Source organism: Cyprinodon tularosa, unplaced genomic scaffold (assembly GCF_016077235.1).
Source record: "Cyprinodon tularosa strain WSP-4 unplaced genomic scaffold, ASM1607723v1 ctg521, whole genome shotgun sequence".
Taxonomy (NCBI): Eukaryota; Metazoa; Chordata; class Actinopteri; order Cyprinodontiformes; family Cyprinodontidae; genus Cyprinodon; species Cyprinodon tularosa.
In genome coordinates this window covers 155,047-174,941 of record NW_024039254.1, presented here as the reverse complement: position 1 = coordinate 174,941, position 19,895 = coordinate 155,047, and the positions used below count along the sequence as shown (strand labels likewise).

General features: G+C 42.8%; 2 protein-coding genes across 2 annotated transcripts in view; both read right to left on the bottom strand.

The window, feature by feature from the left end:
• Positions 1-2,758, bottom strand: part of ryr2a (ryanodine receptor 2a (cardiac)) — a 263,016-nt gene extending 260,258 nt beyond the window's left edge. Inside the window, exon 1 of the mRNA XM_038303941.1 lies at positions 2,656-2,758. Coding sequence (XP_038159869.1) covers positions 2,656-2,703 — 48 coding nt within the window. The 5' untranslated portion in view covers positions 2,704-2,758. The remainder of the gene's footprint in view (positions 1-2,655) is intronic.
• Positions 2,759-4,583: 1,825 nt separating this feature from the next.
• The window catches only part of mtr (5-methyltetrahydrofolate-homocysteine methyltransferase), a 59,391-nt gene continuing 44,079 nt past the window's right edge, over positions 4,584-19,895 (bottom strand). The window contains exons 24-33 of the mRNA XM_038303942.1: positions 17,458-17,578; positions 17,283-17,364; positions 16,099-16,197; positions 15,904-15,979; positions 15,663-15,818; positions 13,496-13,698; positions 13,215-13,415; positions 10,446-10,638; positions 7,117-7,229; positions 4,584-5,504 (exon numbers count right to left, since the gene is read on the bottom strand). Coding sequence (XP_038159870.1) covers positions 5,421-5,504; positions 7,117-7,229; positions 10,446-10,638; positions 13,215-13,415; positions 13,496-13,698; positions 15,663-15,818; positions 15,904-15,979; positions 16,099-16,197; positions 17,283-17,364; positions 17,458-17,578 — 1,328 coding nt within the window. The 3' untranslated portion in view covers positions 4,584-5,420. The remainder of the gene's footprint in view (positions 5,505-7,116; positions 7,230-10,445; positions 10,639-13,214; positions 13,416-13,495; positions 13,699-15,662; positions 15,819-15,903; positions 15,980-16,098; positions 16,198-17,282; positions 17,365-17,457; positions 17,579-19,895) is intronic.

Genomic DNA, 19,895 nt, shown 5'->3' with positions numbered 1-19,895 from the left:
TCTGATATGATGAATTTGAGATTTTCATTTGTTGTCATTTGTAATCATCAAAATTAAACAAAATAAACATCTGAAATATATGAGTTTGTATGTAATGTATGCATATAATATACAAGTTTCACTTTTTAAATGGAATTACTGAAATCAATCTACTTTTTCATGATATTCTAATTTTATGACCAGCACCTGTAGTTTTATTATGATTTTTGTAGCGAATAATTCATGTTATGAAAGAAAGAGGAGACAGGAGAGAGATATAAACATCAGTCTGCTTCATCAGCTGCAAAGAGAGATGCGAAAAAGAACAGATGCCAGATATAGAAATACAGATACAGCAACATACAGAATTAATCAATACGGAATGCATAAAGGTGAGTATGTGAGTAACCGGATCCAAGCACCTGTTGGTGCGCTCAGGTTGTTCCATGGAGAAAATGCCCCCCCCAGGAGCACTGAGGCATGTGCCGGGGGACCCAAAGCCTCGGGTGCCCTAAGGGACCCCCAGAACAAGAATACCCCCCCCACACACACACACAGTGAGGTAAGAGGGAAGGTGCCCCCTTCCCGAGGACCCAGGAGACCCCCCCAGCCACCACAACGCCAAAGCCCCCAGGAGGACAAGCCTGTGGCCTCTGCCACGAGCTACACTGCCACACCGAGCTGGGACCAGCCATGGGCCCCGTGACCCCAAGCCCCTTGATTCAGGCGGCGTTTATCCCTTTAGTTTTGTACTAAAAATAGACTTTAAACTACCTCAACGGGCGTTTATCCCTTTAGTTTTGTACTAAAAATAGACTTTAAACTACCTCAACGGGCGTTTATCCCTTTAGTTTTGTACTAAAAATAGACTTTAAACTACCTCAACGGGCGTTTATCCCTTTAGTCATGCACAAAAAATCAAACAGTTTAAGGCCAGATTGCCATATGTTACTAAGAACACCAAAACGTAAAGAAATATTTTTCTTTTTTTCCATACAAAATTAAAGGGATAAACGGGTATTGACTCTGGGTTTGCTAGTCTGACAGAACACCTGACCAGGCACCCGGACCTGGAACACCATTAACTCCTCTTCAGCATCTGTGTGTTTCTACGGCAACCGCTTCATTTCTGGGATCCTGTGGTTCCCAGTAACTTCCAGCTCAGATCCTGATGGGCAGGGGCGGAGCTAGATGGGGGGCCAATCATTAGCCACCGCTGTGGCCACTCCTACCATTTTCTTCCTTCTAATGCAGACGGTGGCAGCAGTGATACTCTCAAGTGGAATATTTAAACATTAACTTTTTTTTTACTTCACATTTTTTATTACTTGACAACAAAAACCCTGTGGTTAATTTCGCACATCAATATACAAACATTAAAGTTGATAAATACAGACGTAAAGCTCTTTTCAGAACTAGATGTTTTGTTTTATGCGGTAAAGAGAGAATGACGTCTCTCATCAAGTCATCTAGGAGTCTTCAGTGAAATCATAGATAAATAACTACTTGAATAAAAACTTATTAAATAATCAATTTATATAGATGTTAGTACTTGTGAATTTCAATTTATGCAGAATGATTGATGATAAAAGTAGGTAAGTAATGACAATGGAAAAAATATTTGCCCCAGAACTGAAACCTGAAAGAATTTTATCCACTTTACCTTTTATCTAGACGAATGTTTAAATATATGCGCTTATTTGTTAGCAAAGGCTGTAGGAAAGTATAGTTGGTCTTTATTTAGAAAATATGGATATTGTGCTCGTTAATTGACCCGGAGGTTCTGGTGCCTATCCGGCCCCCCCTATTTTTGCCTGGATGCCCTTATGAAAACGTTCTGTCTACGCCTCTGCTGATTGGAAACCATTCCTTCTCAGATTTCTGCAGAAATCCTGTGTTTCATAAAGAGCTGCGATTATGCAACACCTGGATGGCTCTGCGGGAGTTTGGGAGGAATAAGGGTTTAGATTCTCTGTAACTCTGAGATCAGTTGGATTTCCTGTAGTTGAAGCTCTGATGATGTTTGGTGACCAGCAGCAGGAAGGAAAACTGTCTGGAGCTGCTTCTCCTGCAGCTCTGCTGGTTTTCTTCCCACACCGGGAATGAATGCTCAGCGGAAATGCGGTGCAGCTTTAAAATCAACAAACGCATTAATCCCAAAAAGAAAAAAAATCCTGTAATCTTGTTGTGTGGATTTTCCAGCATCCTCTGCAGTCAGCTCAGTGTTTCATCATCAGGATGCTGCTGCTGTCCCTCAGAGGAGCCACGCATCCATCCCGCACACAAACGCAAAAGATGCGGGGCTCCAGCCTGCCTGCGGGTTTACATAAGAACTCTGAGAACATGCTGCGTGTCTGCCGTGGCCAGCAGGAGGTGATGAAGCAACAGCTTCTGACCCGCAGCTGCTTCAGCCTGACTGCAGAAAAAGAGCCCAACTCAGCAGGCTGCACCGCACTGCGCCCCGCAACATCCCGCCCAGCACCACTGACTCCACGCAGAGTGGACCTTCCTGAAAACTCCTGCCTGCCGCACCTCCATCATCACCTCCATCCATCCTCCCTGACCAATGACTCGGATGAAGCGGAGCTGTCATCCCAATGCGGTAAACTCCCCGCCATCCATCCCGCATCGCTCACAGACGCATTGAGCCCGCAGAGGCACCGGGAGGAGACTTACTGTTCGCAGGAACTGGATCTCATCCTCTCCCTCTGCCAGGTCAGCCATGGTGAGCGGAGCTGCCTCCCGCGTCGCACCGCAGAGTGATCCAGCCTGGAGGGGGGGTGGGGGGGGGTGCTGCGGCTGAGGCGGTGGGAGGAGGAGCTCACTGGATGGCGGCGCGCGCGCCTGGCGGAGGAGCAGCTCAGGTGAGCATGTGCGCCCTCTGCTGGTGGACGCGGGGAGAGCAGAGAAATAAGCCGCTGCTTTAGGGCAGAAATTAACAAATTAGATCAACATCCTCTCTGGTTCAGAAAGATTCACTGTGAAAAAACCGACACTGAATCCCAGCAGTTCACTTCTATTCAGTTTATTTCTATAGCACCAATTCACATCATATCATCTCAAGGCACTTTCCAGTTCACCAGATCATCCAGTCAGATTGATTCAAAGTGTTTATCTAAGGAAAACCAGCTGATTGCATCGACTCATTGACTCTTCAGCAATCCCTCACACTAAGCATGCTTGTAGCGACAGTGGAGAGGAAAACCTCCCTTTTAACAGGAAGAAACCTCCAGCAGAACCAGGCTCAGTGTGAGCGGCCATCTGCTGAGGCCGACTGGGGTTCAAGGAGACAGAAGCAGGCATAGAAAAAGAAGCATAGATACAAAAGGCAACTGTCAACCAGCTCCACGGGCGGCCCCATCTAGGAAACACACAGCCAGGCAGACAAGCTCCGAGCCAGCTCCCATGTCAGAGGATGAAGAGAGCACATCCAGTTAGTCACAGTCAGAGAAACAGGACTACACTGGAAAACAGGCCAAGCTCCAACATCTAGAAACAAAGGTCTTGATGGCAGCAGCACAGCTGATATTTCTCTCCAGGATGGAGTCACAGCCAAACAGGAACAGACCAGATGAACCTACTATGAGAAAAAGCAGAGAGAGCAGAACGTTAGAGATTGAACTAACAGATTCTGCAGAGTGGGAGAATAGAGATAGAATGAAGCAGAACGATGAAATAGGGGTCCCTATGTCCTCCAGCAGTCTAAGCCTATAGCAGCATAACTATAGAGATAGCTCAGGATAACCTGAGCCACTCTAACTATAAGCTTTATCGAAAAGGAAAGTTTTAAGCCTAGCCTTAAAAGTAGACAGGGTGTCTGCCTCACGGACTAAAACTGGTAGTTGGTTCTGAATATTTCAGAGTTAATCACCATTAGTTTAAGTAAATTTAAATTAGATGAATTGAAGTATTTAACTCACTTATCTAATAAGGTGTAATAAGCCCAAAGCTTCCCAAGTTATCCATGAAAACATTAAAAACAAAGAGCTGATCAGGAAAAATGAAATTTATGAAGAACAGATCAAAGAAACAAAACTACTGTCTGTCTGCTTCTAAAGGTTTCTGAAGTTCAGGTTGATCCTACCTGCTGATCCTACTCATTTAAACTGAGGCTAATTTATTGATTTATCCATGATCAAGAATCGTATTAAAATTAAAATATTGGGTTAATTTTTCTACCTTTGTACCATTTTTTAAACTTTTAAATCTAAATTCCTCCTTAGTTTCTCCTACTAAATCTGACCAGTTGATGCAGGACATTGAAAATCCAGATATTCTTATTTAAAAAATCATTTTCCAAATACATAAAATAATTTTTCATAAATTTGGCCGCATAATCAGTTCCCAGATGTTTCATTTCTTCATGTTTTCCTCTATTGATGTTTTAAATCGTCCTCCTTTATAAACTGTGTTAATGTGTTGAAATTTCCTGCAGGGAAAATCAGATCAGACAGAAACATGTTTTATTTTTTCATGATGCATTTATGCTATTTTATCTTTATTTTTCTTAGATCTAGATTGTTTTATGAAGCCTTTTATTCCAGTGAAAGACGATAAATTAATGATTATTTACTCTCCTAGCAGAGACTTCAGTAAACAAAACATTTGATCATCTAGAAAATATTTATTCTTGTTAATTGTCAGATGAAAAAGTAAAACAAGTAAAAACCATTAATCAACAGTTAGAAATATTGTTAGAAAAACTCTCAAAGTTTAACACTGCTGCAGCAACAGTGTCGGATGAGGAATTACTCCCAGATGTTCCCAGATGTTTAGGAGAAAAAGAGCAGCAGCTATTAAACTGACTTTAAAAGCGTTAATATTTCTAAAAACAAATGACTCAAACAGTTATTTTAAAACCTAATCTAGCACCATTTATCCTCATTTCCAGAGCAATTCTTTAACTTATCCTTATTTACCTCAATAAGCTTAATTACTATTAAATATTAATCCAATAAAATATGAAATAACTACAGATTTAATTATTAAAAAGGAAACAGAAGAATACTGAGCATCTATCAGAAATGAAAAACAAACGGCTTCATTAATGTTTCACTCTAATTCGGACTAAAGGCCACTGAGGGAGGAATCGTTTCACGTCAGTTAAATAAAATCATAAAATACTCCAGAGGCTGAAGCAGCACCCGTAGCACCAGGCGGCGTATTCTGCACCGACGTTCCCGAGTCTCCTCCATGATGTTCCAGGAACTCCAGGCGCTGACCACTGCTCCGATTATCCACAGGAAATAGTTCATTATAAAAGATTAGAAAAGGAAGTGGATGTAGACCAGCCTAAAACGATTGTCCAGCGCTGAAGCTCTGTGAGCCGAGAAAGATTCCTGAGCCGGATCCATCCGGGATCCACTCCGAATGGTCCCCATTTAAAGTCAAACAGCACGGCCTGAAGCCGGACCAGGACCGCGCGCTGCTGACACCAGGAGCTACGGCTCGTAGCCCAGGATGGGAGCCAACCATCGCTCCACCTCCTCCGTGCTCATCTCCTTCCTGCTGGCGTAGTCCTCCACCTGCAGAGAAGGACATCCATGGTTTCAGCTTTACTCTTAACTGCTGTGGTCGGAAACTTTAGTTTCTCTTATTTCATATATTAAATTATGCTATTTACTCACTATAAATGTTTTCACTTAGCCTGTTTTACCTGCAAGGCCACACAATTCCCCTGAGTGAGGGATGGTTTTAGACCAGACATAGCTTCTTCCACAACAAACCAGATTCTTTCTCAAGGTTTATTCATTACATGTTACTGTTTAATCAAAGTGTCTGTAATTTGTTTAGACTCTAACTACTTTCCATTATCGTAAGTAAGGGGGAACGAACGCTGCTCAGATAAAATAAAGTGCAGACTGAGTGAAATCCATAGATCTCCGTTTGTTTAACTGGAGTAACTAGTTGAATACTTTTTTTCCACTACACTACCATCACTAACGTGGGATAGAAAGATTAGTTTAGGGAACGTTGTTAATAATTCCTTTCTGCCATAAAGACATCAGACTGATCAGAAGCACAGAGGAGCTAAAAACCCTGCAGATCTCCGTAGATTAACCTGCTGCCATTAGCATTTAGCGCTGCTTACAGTTACTGGTGGAGCCCTGAATGCTTTACATACACAGCCTCACAGGAAGAGGAGAGCGTTTCAGCTGAAAGAGCAGCTGGACGAGATCTCCGAGGAGCTGAAACCAAAAACGCTTATGGGTGTCTGAGAATCCAGGAAGCTCCTGTGATCTGCTCAGAGGTCCAGATGAGTGGAGGAAAACCGCTGTGATGGAAGAACGGGATCAAGGACCCGTCTCTAGGACGCTCCTGTTCTAATGGCAGCACAGAGTCACAGAGGATCAGAACATTTTGGACCGATGTCAGGAGACGATCCAGACTTAGGACCCGAATCAGCAGCTGCCAAAGGCGAAGCAGCGGAGATCATCGGTCTGAATGCTTCAAAAACCAGCAGGTCCCAGAATCAGCAACATAATCATCTATTAGTGAAAACCAGGAATTATTAAAGCTTCAACCATCTTTCAGTTTAGCGTCTAAACTCTCCAGAAAATCCGGTTTATCTACTAAAATTAGCCGAGCTTAAAACCTCCTGCAGAAAATAATTGTTCTGCTCAGTTTAACTTGTTTATATTATATTTTATTATATTAATATTAAACAGCAATTATTTTAAGGTGATCTTTACATAAAAGGCATTTGTCCAATCGGCCAATCAAACCCGGCTTGCTGTATTGTTTTTAGAACCGGGATTAAAGTGGAAATTAACTCTTTGTTTGACTTTGTTTCGGCTGCGTTCTGGCACCAGTGGAACCATCAAAGATCCACAGTAAATAGATACTAATGCAGCTTAAAGGTTAAACTAAAGACTCTTTTTTTTTTTTTTTTTTTTTTTTAAGTCATAGGGAAGCAGCTGTTCTGTTGCATTTCTGAATTCTCCTGAGTGGTTCCTGACTTTACAGGAGTGAATAAAGTGAATGTGATTGGTCGATTATGAAGAGGGCGGGATTGTTGTGGAGGATGGTTCTCAAGCAAGTTTGGTTGTAGCCGGTTTTGTCGGAAGAATCTAGCTAACCAGTTAGCAACTTAGAAAAAGCAGAATTATTATTTTCTAAATAAAATGAAAGGTGAACCTGCTCTTTGGTGATTTTTCCCACAGCAAAGTAAGAAGCCTGAGGATGGGAGAAGTAAAGTCCGGAGACGGACGCAGCGGGAGTCATGGCCAGCGACTCGGTCAGACCGATTCCTGAAGACAGACAGACACCAGACAGGGTTACAGACTTTCATCAACAGGTCCCAGCATATGGAGAGATATTTGTGCCATCGGTTTGAGCGCGCAGGAACCAATCCGAGCGCGCAGTGAGACAACACGCGCGCGCGTAAAACCGGTCTGGCGCGCGCTCAACTCTGTAAAACCCTCTCAACACACTGTTCTCGCGCTCAGTTTCATCTCTGTGCGTGCTCGAATCCGTCTCTGCTCGCGCTCGCTCGACCTGCTCTCTCTCCGCGCTCAACACCAGCTGTGCGCTCAGCTGTTTCTCCGCTCGCTCGACTCTCTGCGCTCGCAACTTCAGCAATGTATGTAAATGAACCATACCATCAGCCAATCACACTCAGCTTCTTTTCATCCAATGAAAGCATTCCTTCCTTCTTCTTCTTTTCTATCATGGCGGATCGCAAGCAACTTTAAGGTGCATACCGCCACCTACTGTTCATGAGTGTGTAGCAACATTGTTTTACAGCTATTAAATTCTATTTTTTAATTTTGCATTCTGAAGATAACTAAATAATGCTTTCCTTAATCTATAAACATCCTTTATATTTCCTTTATTTCCCAATAATCCTTTAAGACTCCATTCTTGGCCTGTCATTTCAACTACTCTTCTCAATTTTTCCCTTTCAGGTTCATATGTTTTACAGTTCATTAATATGTAAGCATTCGTTCCAAATACTACATCCGGTTAGATGAAAAAAAATACATAAATAAATAAAAACACAATCAGGAAAATCAAACAACTCTTACAGTTATTTTGTCAACATTCCTAAGATAGTACTATAAAATATCTTGAATTATCTCAAATAAACTTCAGTAAAACAGTTATTAGATCATTGCCTCATCCATCTCTTTTACCTGCTATTGACATGGATTTAAATTTGATGTTTTAAAAGAAAAATAAGGAGGATATTTCAGGTTCCAGTATGGTTCAACAATATATAGATAAAAAATATTATGGATATGTTAAATTTTTTATGGATGCTTCAAAATATTCCAATATTAGGAATGGTGTTTTGTTTTAGTTTCATAATTTATTTTTAAATCGGGTAAAAGAATCAGTGATGGAATTCAGCCTACAAAGGAGAAATGTTTTGGATCATATTGGCCTTACAATGGATTGAAGAAATCGTTCCATTAAGAAGTTTAGTTTGCTCTGATTTTAGATCAGCGACTGTTATATTAATTTAAACGCAATTATTCAGACAGCAGACCTGATCTGAAATTTAACAATTATTATTTAGAAGACCTTTTACAGATGGACTCTAAATAAGAGGGTTATTCTTTATTATATATATTAAAAAGAATAATTTGATAAACAGGATTTTTCAGTTGGTGGCGGTAATTGTTGTTTGCCAACCTCCATAAAAAACAACAAAAAGAAGAAACACCCGCCACAAAAGCTAAGAGTAAGGCCAATATGATCCAAAACATTATCTATATACTGTTGAACCATACTTGAACCTGAAATATCCTCCTTATTTTTCTTTTAAAACAGCAAATTTAAATCCATGTCAATAGCAGGTAAAAGAGATGGATGAGGCAATGATCTAATAACTGTTTTACTGAAGTTTATTTGAGATAATTCAAGATATTTTATAGTACTATCTTAGGAATGTTGACAAAATAACTGTAAGAGTTGTTTGATTTTCCTGATTGTGTTTTTATTTATTTATTTATTTTTTTTTCATCTAACCGGATGTAGTATTTGGAACGAATGCTTACATATTAATGAACTGTAAAACATATGAACCTGAAAGGGAAAAATTGAGAAGAGTAGTTGAAATGACAGGCCAAGAATGGAGTCTTAAAGGATTATTGGGAAATAAAGGAAATATAAAGGATGTTTATAGATTAAGGAAAGCATTATTTAGTTATCTTCAGAATGCAAAATTAAAAAATAGAATTTAATAGATGTAAAACAATGTTGCTACACACTCATGAACAGTAGGTGGCGGTATGCACCTTGAAGTTGCTTGCGAACCGCCATGATAGAAAAGAAGAAGAAGGAAGGAATGCTTTCATTGGATGAAAAGAAGCTGGGTGTGATTGGCTGATGGTATGGTTCATTTACATACATTGCTGAAGTTGCGAGCGCAGAGAGTCGAGCGAGCGGAGAAACAGCCGAGCGCACAGCTGGTGTTGAGCGCGGAGAGAGAGCAGGAGAGCAAGCGCGAGCAGAGACGGATTCGAGCACGCGCAGAGATGAAACTGAGCGCGAGAACAGTGTGTTGAGAGGGTTTTTCAGAGTTGAGCGCGCGCCAGACCGGTTTTGCGCGCGCGTGTTGTCTCACTGCGCGCTCGGATTGGTTCCTGCGCGCTCAAACCGATGGCACAAATATCTCTCCATACCAGCAGGCTTCTATTCTGGGATCAATGCAGCTGTGACAATACTAGCGCTCCCCCTGGTGGTAACTACAGGTTTTTGTTCTCTTCCAAAGCTTCTAGCTTCGGCTCTCATCATATCAGAGCTTTTTCTTTTTTTACTTGATTCATAATTAAAATGGCTGCTGGAAGTTTTAACATTTAGCAGCAAACAGCTGCAGAAACCCTGAGCATCAGTCGGTGGAACAGGATTTATTTTTACACATTTCATGTCTGCAGCTGAGATCCCAGAAGAAGCACAGCATGCATTCAAATTCTAGAAGTTTTCCAGCTTAAATTTCCTTTGAGTAATGAGGTCGTGTTTGATCTGTGGAAAGCAGAAACTTTTTAAATCTTTTCTTTGGTGCCTTTAAACACCGGAAAATCAAACATTTTGCTTCTAAAACAAGCAGTGAAGGAACCTCTGGAAGCATCTGGAGCTCTGAAGGTTTTTTCTGCGGCTCCCTGAACGTTCAGCTCGTTTCAGGTTGGCTGTAGATCTGGATCCAACCGAGGAATTCCCAGATCTTCTTCCTCTTTCGCTCCAGGATGTTTTTACCCGGATGTTTGGAGTCGTTTCCATGTTTACGGCTCCAGATCTGCTCCTTTGGCAGGAAGTCATGGAGGTCAGCTGCTTCGGCACATAACCTGGATGCTTCCCTGATGCTCTCGCTCTCTGTGGCAGACCTTAGTCTAGCTTTTTGGTTTTCTGGGTTCTTTCCTGGGTTCTTCTAAAGAACACACTTGGCGAGGACACAAGTCCGTACTCACGTTCTTGTGATTGTAGAAGTAGAAGTGAATGAATAATGAATGAGTGTTTCTCACCTGTCTTCTCCTTGACGCCGGCCAGGCTCCACATTACGAGCTTCTCGGTGTGGTCCGGCTGGCTGGGGTAGCCGGCTGCCGGTCGGATGCCTTGGTAGCGAACTCTGTGAAGGTCTGAGGCCTGCAGGGCCTCGTCGGAGCTGTAGCCCCACAGCTCCTTCCGCACACGAGCGTGCAGCTCCTCAGCGAAGGCCTGGAGGAGAGTCAGGAGAGGAGATCTTTAAATGGGAGGATCAGACACTGTCAGACACTCCTTGGTTAGAGAAATCTACGATCAGATCGCAATCAGAAACCATCCCCAGCTGTTCATCATCTCACTGCAGCTGGATTAGCCACAAATGTCAAACCTCCACCAGACGGCGGCGTATATGACGACTGATGCACATCGTTTCTTTATCCTCAGTCTTGATCTTTGACTCCAACCATTTATTTTTAATGTCTAAATATGCTAAGCTGTCCAGCTCTGATCACCTTCGCCCTGATGGACTCTATCCTCAGACCTCTGCTCTTCATCATTCATCCTCCTCCCGTATATTTTCAGAAGGTTTAGCATCCAGTTTGGTTGCTACGTAGATGACGACCACCTCCATCCACGTAGCTATGCTAACGCTGCGCTCCCAGCTTCCTCACTCACCATGTTTGTCTCAAATTAAATCTTTGAGGTAAAAACTCTCTATCCTTCAATCAAAATCTATTATTAATGTATCTATTAACACATTTCTGTATAATTGATAAACGTGATTTTTATCTGGAAACTCAAGTTTGATTATAAGAAAACATTCTACATTTTTTGGGGGAATTATTTATGTTTTCCATTTTTTGTTAATGTGACGTAATGAATCTGAAATCATTCGATCATGTGACTTTGAGGAAGGGAGGGTTTTTTCTTTGAGGAACGAGAGTCACAGGTGGATGACCTTCAGGTGCATTTAGGGGGCAGCAGTCTGTCACTGAAGGAGCTCTCCAGTTCAGCACCAGCTTCATGCATGGGGTGGGAGACATTATCCAACAGAGATGTTCATTTAGTTAGGATCCGTCTGTTTCCAGAGTCCAAAGAACATCCAATCACAGAGCTGGCACTTCCTGATCAGCTGATCCAGACGCTTCCTCTCAGCTACAGATGAGCCACTGCTCCAACAGAGGGCTCCATAGAAGATGGCTCATCCACAGAAGAGTCATAGTCATATTTATATCAGGGAGGCGAATCCATCTCTATTTAGCAGCACATCCCGTCTTCCTGCTTCCTTCATGAATACTTTCTGGTTTGATTTAATTAGAGTCGGATCAGCGAGTTCAGATCTACCAAATGAAACCATCATTACTTCTGATTTAAGCTGATTTGATCCAAAAGAAACAATTTTTCCCTGATCCTATTCATTTTTTTATTCTTCTAGACTTAAAGGAGAAGTCCGCTCATATTCAGAATTCAAACTTCTGAAAGTCCTTTAAATATTAAATTATTCCATCCTGTTCAATAAATGATCAGTGTTTTTAATTCAGAGTAATTTTCATGTGAATGTGCTTTACTGGAGGCATCCATGTTTGTCAAAGAACACTACTGCCACCTACTGGTTTGTGACGTCACGGTGCGGTATCGGCTGTTGATCAAGTCCCAGTGCTGTATCTGGTGTTTGTAACAACGCGCTATTATCCAAGTCATCTTGAAAACATTCTTCTTCCAAATGTTGGCTACATATTACGGGTTTTTTCTCTGGCCAGAAGTTCGATGGCAAATCCTCCCTCTTCAAGTTGGCGATCCAACGACCAACCCGTCCGTGGAGGATCAGTAATCGGAAAGGTGAAATAACTGTTTGTTTTTTTTCACTTTTACCCGATGTATTCCAACATCCAGCTGCCATGCACGTGGGCATTGTCAGTTTCACTATAGCTCTGGTGAATTTCAATGGTGAAGTCCTCTGGAAATCTTCAATAATTGTTGTTGATTGCAGATGTGTCTAATAGTTCCCATTGATTTTGCTTGTAAAGGGGGGAGAATGGCGCTAGGCTTACCGCACCGTGACGTCACTGCTGGAAGATGGCAGGAGGGAGGGGTTATAATATTTGGGTAAAATGGCCGCTCCCAGACTCAGCGATCGCGATGAAAATTATTTTAATTTTATTACCGATTAACGCTAAATTTATTAAGTCAACGTGAACGTATTAGTTTTAGGTATAAATAATGATCCATTGATTATTCCTGCTGACGGAACTTTTCTTTAAAACTAATGATTAAATTGATGAAAAAGAGGAAAGCAGAACCCGACAATAATCCAAACATCAGTTTGTTGATGATGGGATTAAACGGCGCCGTGGTCTCCATGGAGACTGCTGCCTCATAGGGATGAAACAATGACTTGTCATTAATTGATTATCGAAATAATCATTAACTGGAGTACAGAGACTCTAAAACCAGCCTTTATCTGATAGAGCGACCCTCTTAGAGCAGCAATTATATCAAGATTGTAAAAAATAAACACTTTGATAATAAAAAAATGTTTTTCTCTTGAAAACATGCTCTATAATCCAGAACACCTGAGGTGGAAAAGCTTTTGTTTCACCTGCTTTAATTTCATAAAAAATCTTCTTTAGGAACCTTTTTCTATCCGTTTATTTATTGCTTTATTGGAAAAATAACAGATTTTCAAAATAACCGTTAGCTGCCGCCCTACTGCCTCGTCTATCTGTGAACCAGAGATCACGGCGGCAGCGGTTACATCATCCTGCCTCGGCTGTGACCTCTGAACTCCGCGTTCCTCCTGCAGACCTTACCTCAGCTAATCGATCAGCCAGAGCTTTAACCATGATGCTGCTGTAATCGTCTCCCTGGGTCTGGAACTGCTGACTCAGCTCCTCGGCTCCAAACACGCCTACAGCAAACATCCCGATGTAGTCGGCCACGCCGCTCTCCACGGGCGCCACGAAGTCAGAAACACACAGGAAGGGCTCTGATCTGGAGCCGTCCTTCTCCGCCTGCCCAATAAACACCAAACGATAAACGACTTCCATGTTTGTTGTAAAGCCGGCGCTGAACTACAGACCACGAGTCTCACCTGCTGCCGTAAGCCGTGAAGAGTGGCGATGGGTTTTACGTCACTCCGAACCACGTCGTCGTCGTCTTCGTACACATTGATGTCATCGCCGACGCTCTGTGCGCGCCAGAATCCCACCAGGCCCCGCCCCTCCAGGCTGCGGCTGTCGATCATGCGATGGAGCAACGACTGGGCGTCATCAAAGACTCTGCGAGCTTCAGCACCTTCAAGGAAAACCAGAGATGTTTAGGGAAAACAAGCCGTATGCTTATGTCACGGCGTACGGCAGCATCATGGGAAAAACATTTAAGGTAGGATGTTCTGCTTCCCCCTTAGAAACTAACAACACGGAACATGGAGCCACACTGAAAGGAAACATGATGTTGAAGAAAAGAGCTTCAAATCAGCTGCCGTCAACAGATTAAACTTTGCTTTGCTTTAAAAAATCCGTTCATCCATAGATAATCTGGGAAAGAGAAATAGGTTGGTTTCTACGCCGACGATGTGGAGCTCTTTCTGAAAGAATAAACCCATTTCAGAAAACTAATAAAGTCCTTCCTGCCTTCCCTGAAGTTCGTCTCCTTCCAACTATTCCTTTTAAAACTGGAAACATGAAGTATCTGGGAATGTGGATTATTCTAGAACACCAGTAAATCATAATCTGTTGCTCAGATTAACAGAAGCAGAACCATCATGGTGGACGAGTGGCTCTTCTTCACTTAAAAGTTTCTTCTTTTAAAATCCAGAAAGAAGCACAGTTGGTAGAAAGGCTGAAGGTTTGGAAAGATTGGAACTAAAACATTATGTGGAAAATAGGTTATAAATTATCTTTAAATACTTTTTTCAAATCCATCAGGTCAGATATAAACCTAATGATATTCAAAAAAAATCTGTAAGTATCCAAATAATCAGCCTTTTTTTAAATAACATTTCTGTTTTTAAAGCATCTTTTGGGTGGAACAGAAGTCATCTTTTAAATGATTTATTATTAAGATTTGAGTAAAAATCGATTCCAAGTAAAAGCTATTATCCAATCACTGTTTAGATTCAACAAATTACAAAATTTCAACACTCAAAGTGACTTTAAAAAAAACTTCAATCAAGGTTTCAGTCAGTAAAATAAAAACCAGACTAGATATATTAACGATCAGAGCAAAAAAAAAACTTTGACAATAACCCAAAATGGCAACTTTTATACCACAAAAACAATAAAAATTAACGATTAATTCATTCATCAGGACTAAGCATGTTAGTAAGAGTGTATGGAGTAAATGTTGCTCCATTATTGTTTCAAATAAAACTTAAAGATGTTTGAACCAAAAAATATTTTTAGAAAAAAACGTAAAATTTTTTCCTCAAATTTTCTTCTTTCGGCTGTTTTCAAATTAATTTTCCATACCTTTTTATTTTTTCGAATCGTCTTATCAGTTTTTATCTTTTATTACAAATTTTTTATTTTTACAATTATTTTTCAATTTCTCTTTTTTTGATTGATTTTTTTTACGAATTTCATTCTTGTTTTAAATGCTTTTTTCTGAGAAGCAATTAGAAAAATACGCAATATGAGAAATCCCAAGGAAAAAAAAAGTAACCGATAAAATCTGCATAAAAAATTACACTTATCAGGGATGAATGGGAACCTTGGTACCCCTGGTTCTTGCTGGGGGGGGCTGAGCTCCAGGCTGCCATGTTGGCGGCTTTTTTTCCTGCGGGTTAAACTTCCACCATCAGTTAAATATATATTTTTGTTTTTGGCACTGAGCAGATCCGAACTAAAACTCAAGTCAGCATCCCACAATGAAGTCATACATTTTTATAAGTAATATTACCGAGTCAAAACAGTTCTAAAGAATTTTCAGTTTTGGTTGATTTTGGGGCCCCCCAGTGGACAAAGGCGGTATTGTTTCCTCTGAAGGAAGACTGCATTTCCCAGGAGAACCAGGGTATATATAGTGTGTTAAACATTCTGATCTTCCGGTCGCCTGCAGGTGGATTGAACTACATTTCTGTTCCCAGTGGCTGTGAAAGATCAACAGCGATGAGGTCATCGATCTAACTGCGGTTTAACTTTGGTTTTGTGGCGTATTCCTGCACCGCCGCACCGCTTTCTGAGCTGAACCGCCCTCAAGAGGCAGGATGAATGGGTGGAAGAACCCCGGCAGGTTGAAAGGTTAAAAGCGGTCCATACCAACAGTCTTGTCGTTGAAAATCTTGGGGTATCCTCTATTGGGGTATTTCCCTCTGAGCTGCCACACGTCAAAGAAAGGCTTCCAGTCGATGAAGTCCAGCAGACCGTTCAGATCGTAACACTCAAACACACGAGTGCCCAGGAACTGAGGGCGCACTGCGACACAAAGACAAAGTTCTGGAAGGAGAATCCTAGTAAAACATTCCAGTGGTTTAAAATCCTCCAATCTGTTCCAACTCACCTGGTCTGGGCGCAGCGGCCCAGTCGGCACGTAAAGCCTTCTGTCTGGCCTCAGCGAGAGAAAGGTAGCGACGCTCCTGGAGGCGTTACAGGGAAGAAAAAAACTGCTTTTATTTTATGCTCCACCAATTCATGATCCAAGAACCGGCGGCTGGTGGGAAAGGATTCCTGGACCCGAAGACTTTGCAGCTCTCACCTTCAGGGAGTCATAATGCTCCTGCCTGATGTCCTCATACTCCTCCTTCACGTCCTCAAAATACTCCTCCCTGGCTCCCTCCTCCAGCAGCTGGGAGCACTGGGACAGAAACAAAATGGGATGAATCCCAGCAGACTTAAACCTTTAGTTCAACAACAGAACAGCTGGAAAGTTCAGCAGTGGGTCTGGAAATAATCCCCATCGACATCAGTGGTGTTATGAGGAAATTGCTGCAGCCTGGGAAGCTGCTGGAAACAGTGAATGAGGTCAGAAGACAGACGGCGGGTCGTCAGCATCCCGTGTTCCTCTGTGTCTTAGATCCGTCTGCTCAGAACCCAGCCGGCCGCAGCAGCAGGCTGCTCACATCGGCCCTGGTTCTGGTTCTACCTGTTATGAGGAATCGCTGCACAGTCTGCAAGCAGCCGTCTCTCCAGGAGAGTCTTTAACTCCATCCAATCTTTTCTTTTTTTATCCTGAAATTACCCTTTTTGTGAATTGGCCAAATATTTGTAAACTGAACTAAAAGTAAATGAAATTTCATGGTTACAGTCTTTCTGCTGACTCTCTAGTCCTGACCTGCAGCGTTCACCGGAGCGGCTCACAGCTGAGTGGGAAGCTGCTCCTCCAAGTCAGTTACAGTTCCCTAGAAAAGCGACCTGCCATCTAAAGTCACCAGGGAATTCTTGCCTGGGGAAGAGTTCAGCTTTCTTTGGTTCGTGTTTAATGAATGTGGGTAAAACGAGGCAGGAGACTGATGGACTGACTGGTGCAGCAGCCGGTCTGTTGTGGTGAAGAGAAGGCTGAGCAGAAAGAGGAAACTCTCAGGAAACTCTCAGGTAGCATGACGCTCTACAATCCCAGTCTCTTCTCTGGTCATGAAATCCATGTCATGCCTGATCCTGGATACAAGCCGATGTAACAAGCTTCCTCTGCAGGATGACTGGACACCCCCGTTAGAGAGGGCCTCGGCGCTGAGCCGCTGCTCCTCCGCACCGAGTCTTATAGATACACCAACATACATGGAAGGATGTGCTTTAACGAGCTAAATGACACGTTCCCACCGAGTCAAACATGTTTCAGGAAGTTGGAATTACAGCAGAGACCTCAACTTTCCAAACAAATGCCAGCTGTTCTGTTCATGGCATGTTTACTGATTTTAAATGTTTACTGATGAATAATCTTACCACAACCACACTCCTGGAGGCATCGAGGACATGGACAACAGGACAGCTGTAACACGGCGCAATCTTCACTGCTGTGTGTGTCCTACACAAAAAAACATGACATTAAATCCGGAAAACCAAACAGTGACACATTGATCGGCTGCAGGGTTCCTAAAAAGGCACACGGCTGATTTACTTTGATGTGGTGGCTCCTCCAATCAGCAGGGGTGTTGTCATTCCAAGTCGCTCCATTTCTTTGGCCACATAAATCATTTCATCCAGAGAGGGAGTGATGAGGCCCGACAGGCCGATGATATCTGCTCCAGACAAAGAGAGATCTATGAGCACAGACGACATCCAAGTCCTCAGCGGGACAGACTCGGAAAAGTCTCACTGACTGGGAAATGAACATCCTTTGAAAATATTAGCTCCACTGTTTCACCTACTGTAAACAGCATTCCAGCTACTACAAATAGTATTCCAACTACTCCAAACAGCGTTCCAACTACTCCAAACAGCGTTCCAGCTGCTCCAAACAGCGTTCCAGCTGCTCCAAACAGCGTTCAAACTACTCCAATGCGTTCCAGCTACTCTAAAAAGTATTCCAACTACTTCAAACGGCATTCCTAGCTACTCCAAACAGCGTTCCAACTACTCCAGACCGTGTTCCAACTACTCTTAACAGCATTCCAACTACTTCAAACGGCGTTCCAGCTACTCCAAACAGCGTTCCAACTACTCCAGACCGTGTTCCAACTACTCTTAACAGCATTCCAACTACTTCAAACGGCGTTCCAGCTACTCCAAACAGCATTCCAACTACTCCAGACCGTGTTCCAACTACTCTAAACAGCATTCCAACTACTTCAAACGGCGTTCCAGCTACTCCAAACAGCGTTCCAACTACTCCAAACAGCATTCCAACTACTCCAAACAGCGTTCCAACTACTCTAAACAACATTCCAACAACTTCAAACAGCATTCCAACTACTTCTAACGGCATTCCAACTACTCCAAACAGCATTCCAACTACTTAAAACAGCATTCCAACTACTTAAAACGGCATTCCAGCTACTCCAAACGGCATTCCAGCTACTCCAAACAGCGTTCCAACTACTCCAAACAGCGTTCCAGCTACTCCAAACAGCGTTCCAACTACTCCAAACAGCGTTCCAACTACTTAAAATGGCATTCCAGCTACTCCAAACGGCATTCCAGCTACTTCAAACGGCGTTCCAGCTACTCCAAACGGCGTTCCAACTATTCCAAACAGCATTCCAACTACTTAAAACAGCATTCCAACTACTTAAAACAGCATTCCAACTACTTAAAACGGCATTCCAGCTACTTAAAACGGCATTCCAGCTACTTAAAACGGCATTCCAGCTACTCCAAACAGCGTTCTAGCTACTCCAAATAGCATTCCAACTACTTAAAACAGCATTCCAACTACTTAAAACAGCATTCCAACTACTTAAAACGGCATTCCAGCTACTTAAAACGGCATTCCAGCTACTTAAAACGGCATTCCAGCTACTCCAAACAGCATTCCAACTACTTAAAACGGCATTCCAACTACTTCAAACGGCATTCCAGCTACTCCAAACAGCGTTCTAGCTACTCCAAATAGCATTCCAACGATTCCAAACGGGGTTCCAGCTTCTCCAAACAGCTTTCCAACGATTCCAAACGGGGTTCCAGCTACTCCAAACAGCATTCCAACGATTCCAAACGGGGTTCCAGCTACTCCAAACAGCGTTCCAGCTACTCCAAACAGGGTTCCAGCTACTCCAAACAGCGTTCCAGCTACTCCAAACAGCGTTCCAGCTACTCCAAACAGCGTTCCAGCTACTCCAAACAGCGTTCCAGCTACTCCAAACAGCGTTCCAGCTACTCCAAACAGGGTTCCAGCTACTCCAAACAGCGTTCCAGCTACTCCAAACAGGGTTCCAGCTACTCCAAACAGCGTTCCAGCTACTCCAAACAGCGTTCCAGCTACTCCAAACAGGGTTCCAGCTACTCCAAACAGCGTTCCAGCTACTCCAAACAGCGTTCCAGCTACTCCAAACAGCGTTCCAGCTACTCCAAACAGGGTTCCAGCTACTCCAAACAGCGTTCCAGCTACTCCAAACAGCGTTCCAGCTACTCGAAACAGGGTTCCAGCTACTCCAAACAGCGTTCCAGCTACTCCAAACAGGGTTCCAGCTACTCCAAACAGGGTTCCAGCTACTCCAAACAGGGTTCCAGCTACTCCAAACAGGGTTCCAGCTACTCCAAACAGGGTTCCAGCTACTCCAAACAGCGTTCCAGCTACTCCAAACAGCGTTCCAGCTACTCCAAACAGCGTTCCAGCTACTCCAAACAGCGTTCCAGCTACTCCAAACAGCGTTCCAGCTACTCCAAACAGGGTTCCAGCTACTCCAAACAGGGTTCCAGCTACTCCAAACAGGGTTCCAGCTACTCCAAACAGCATTCCAGCTACTCCAAACAGGGTTCCAGCTACTCCAAACAGGGTTCCAGCTACTCCAAACAGCATTCCAACGATTCCAAACAGGGTTCCAGCCACTCTAAACCCTATCTACATCTGTTCTCACAGTAAGTGTAGACAAAATTTCTGAATAAAAATGCTATCGT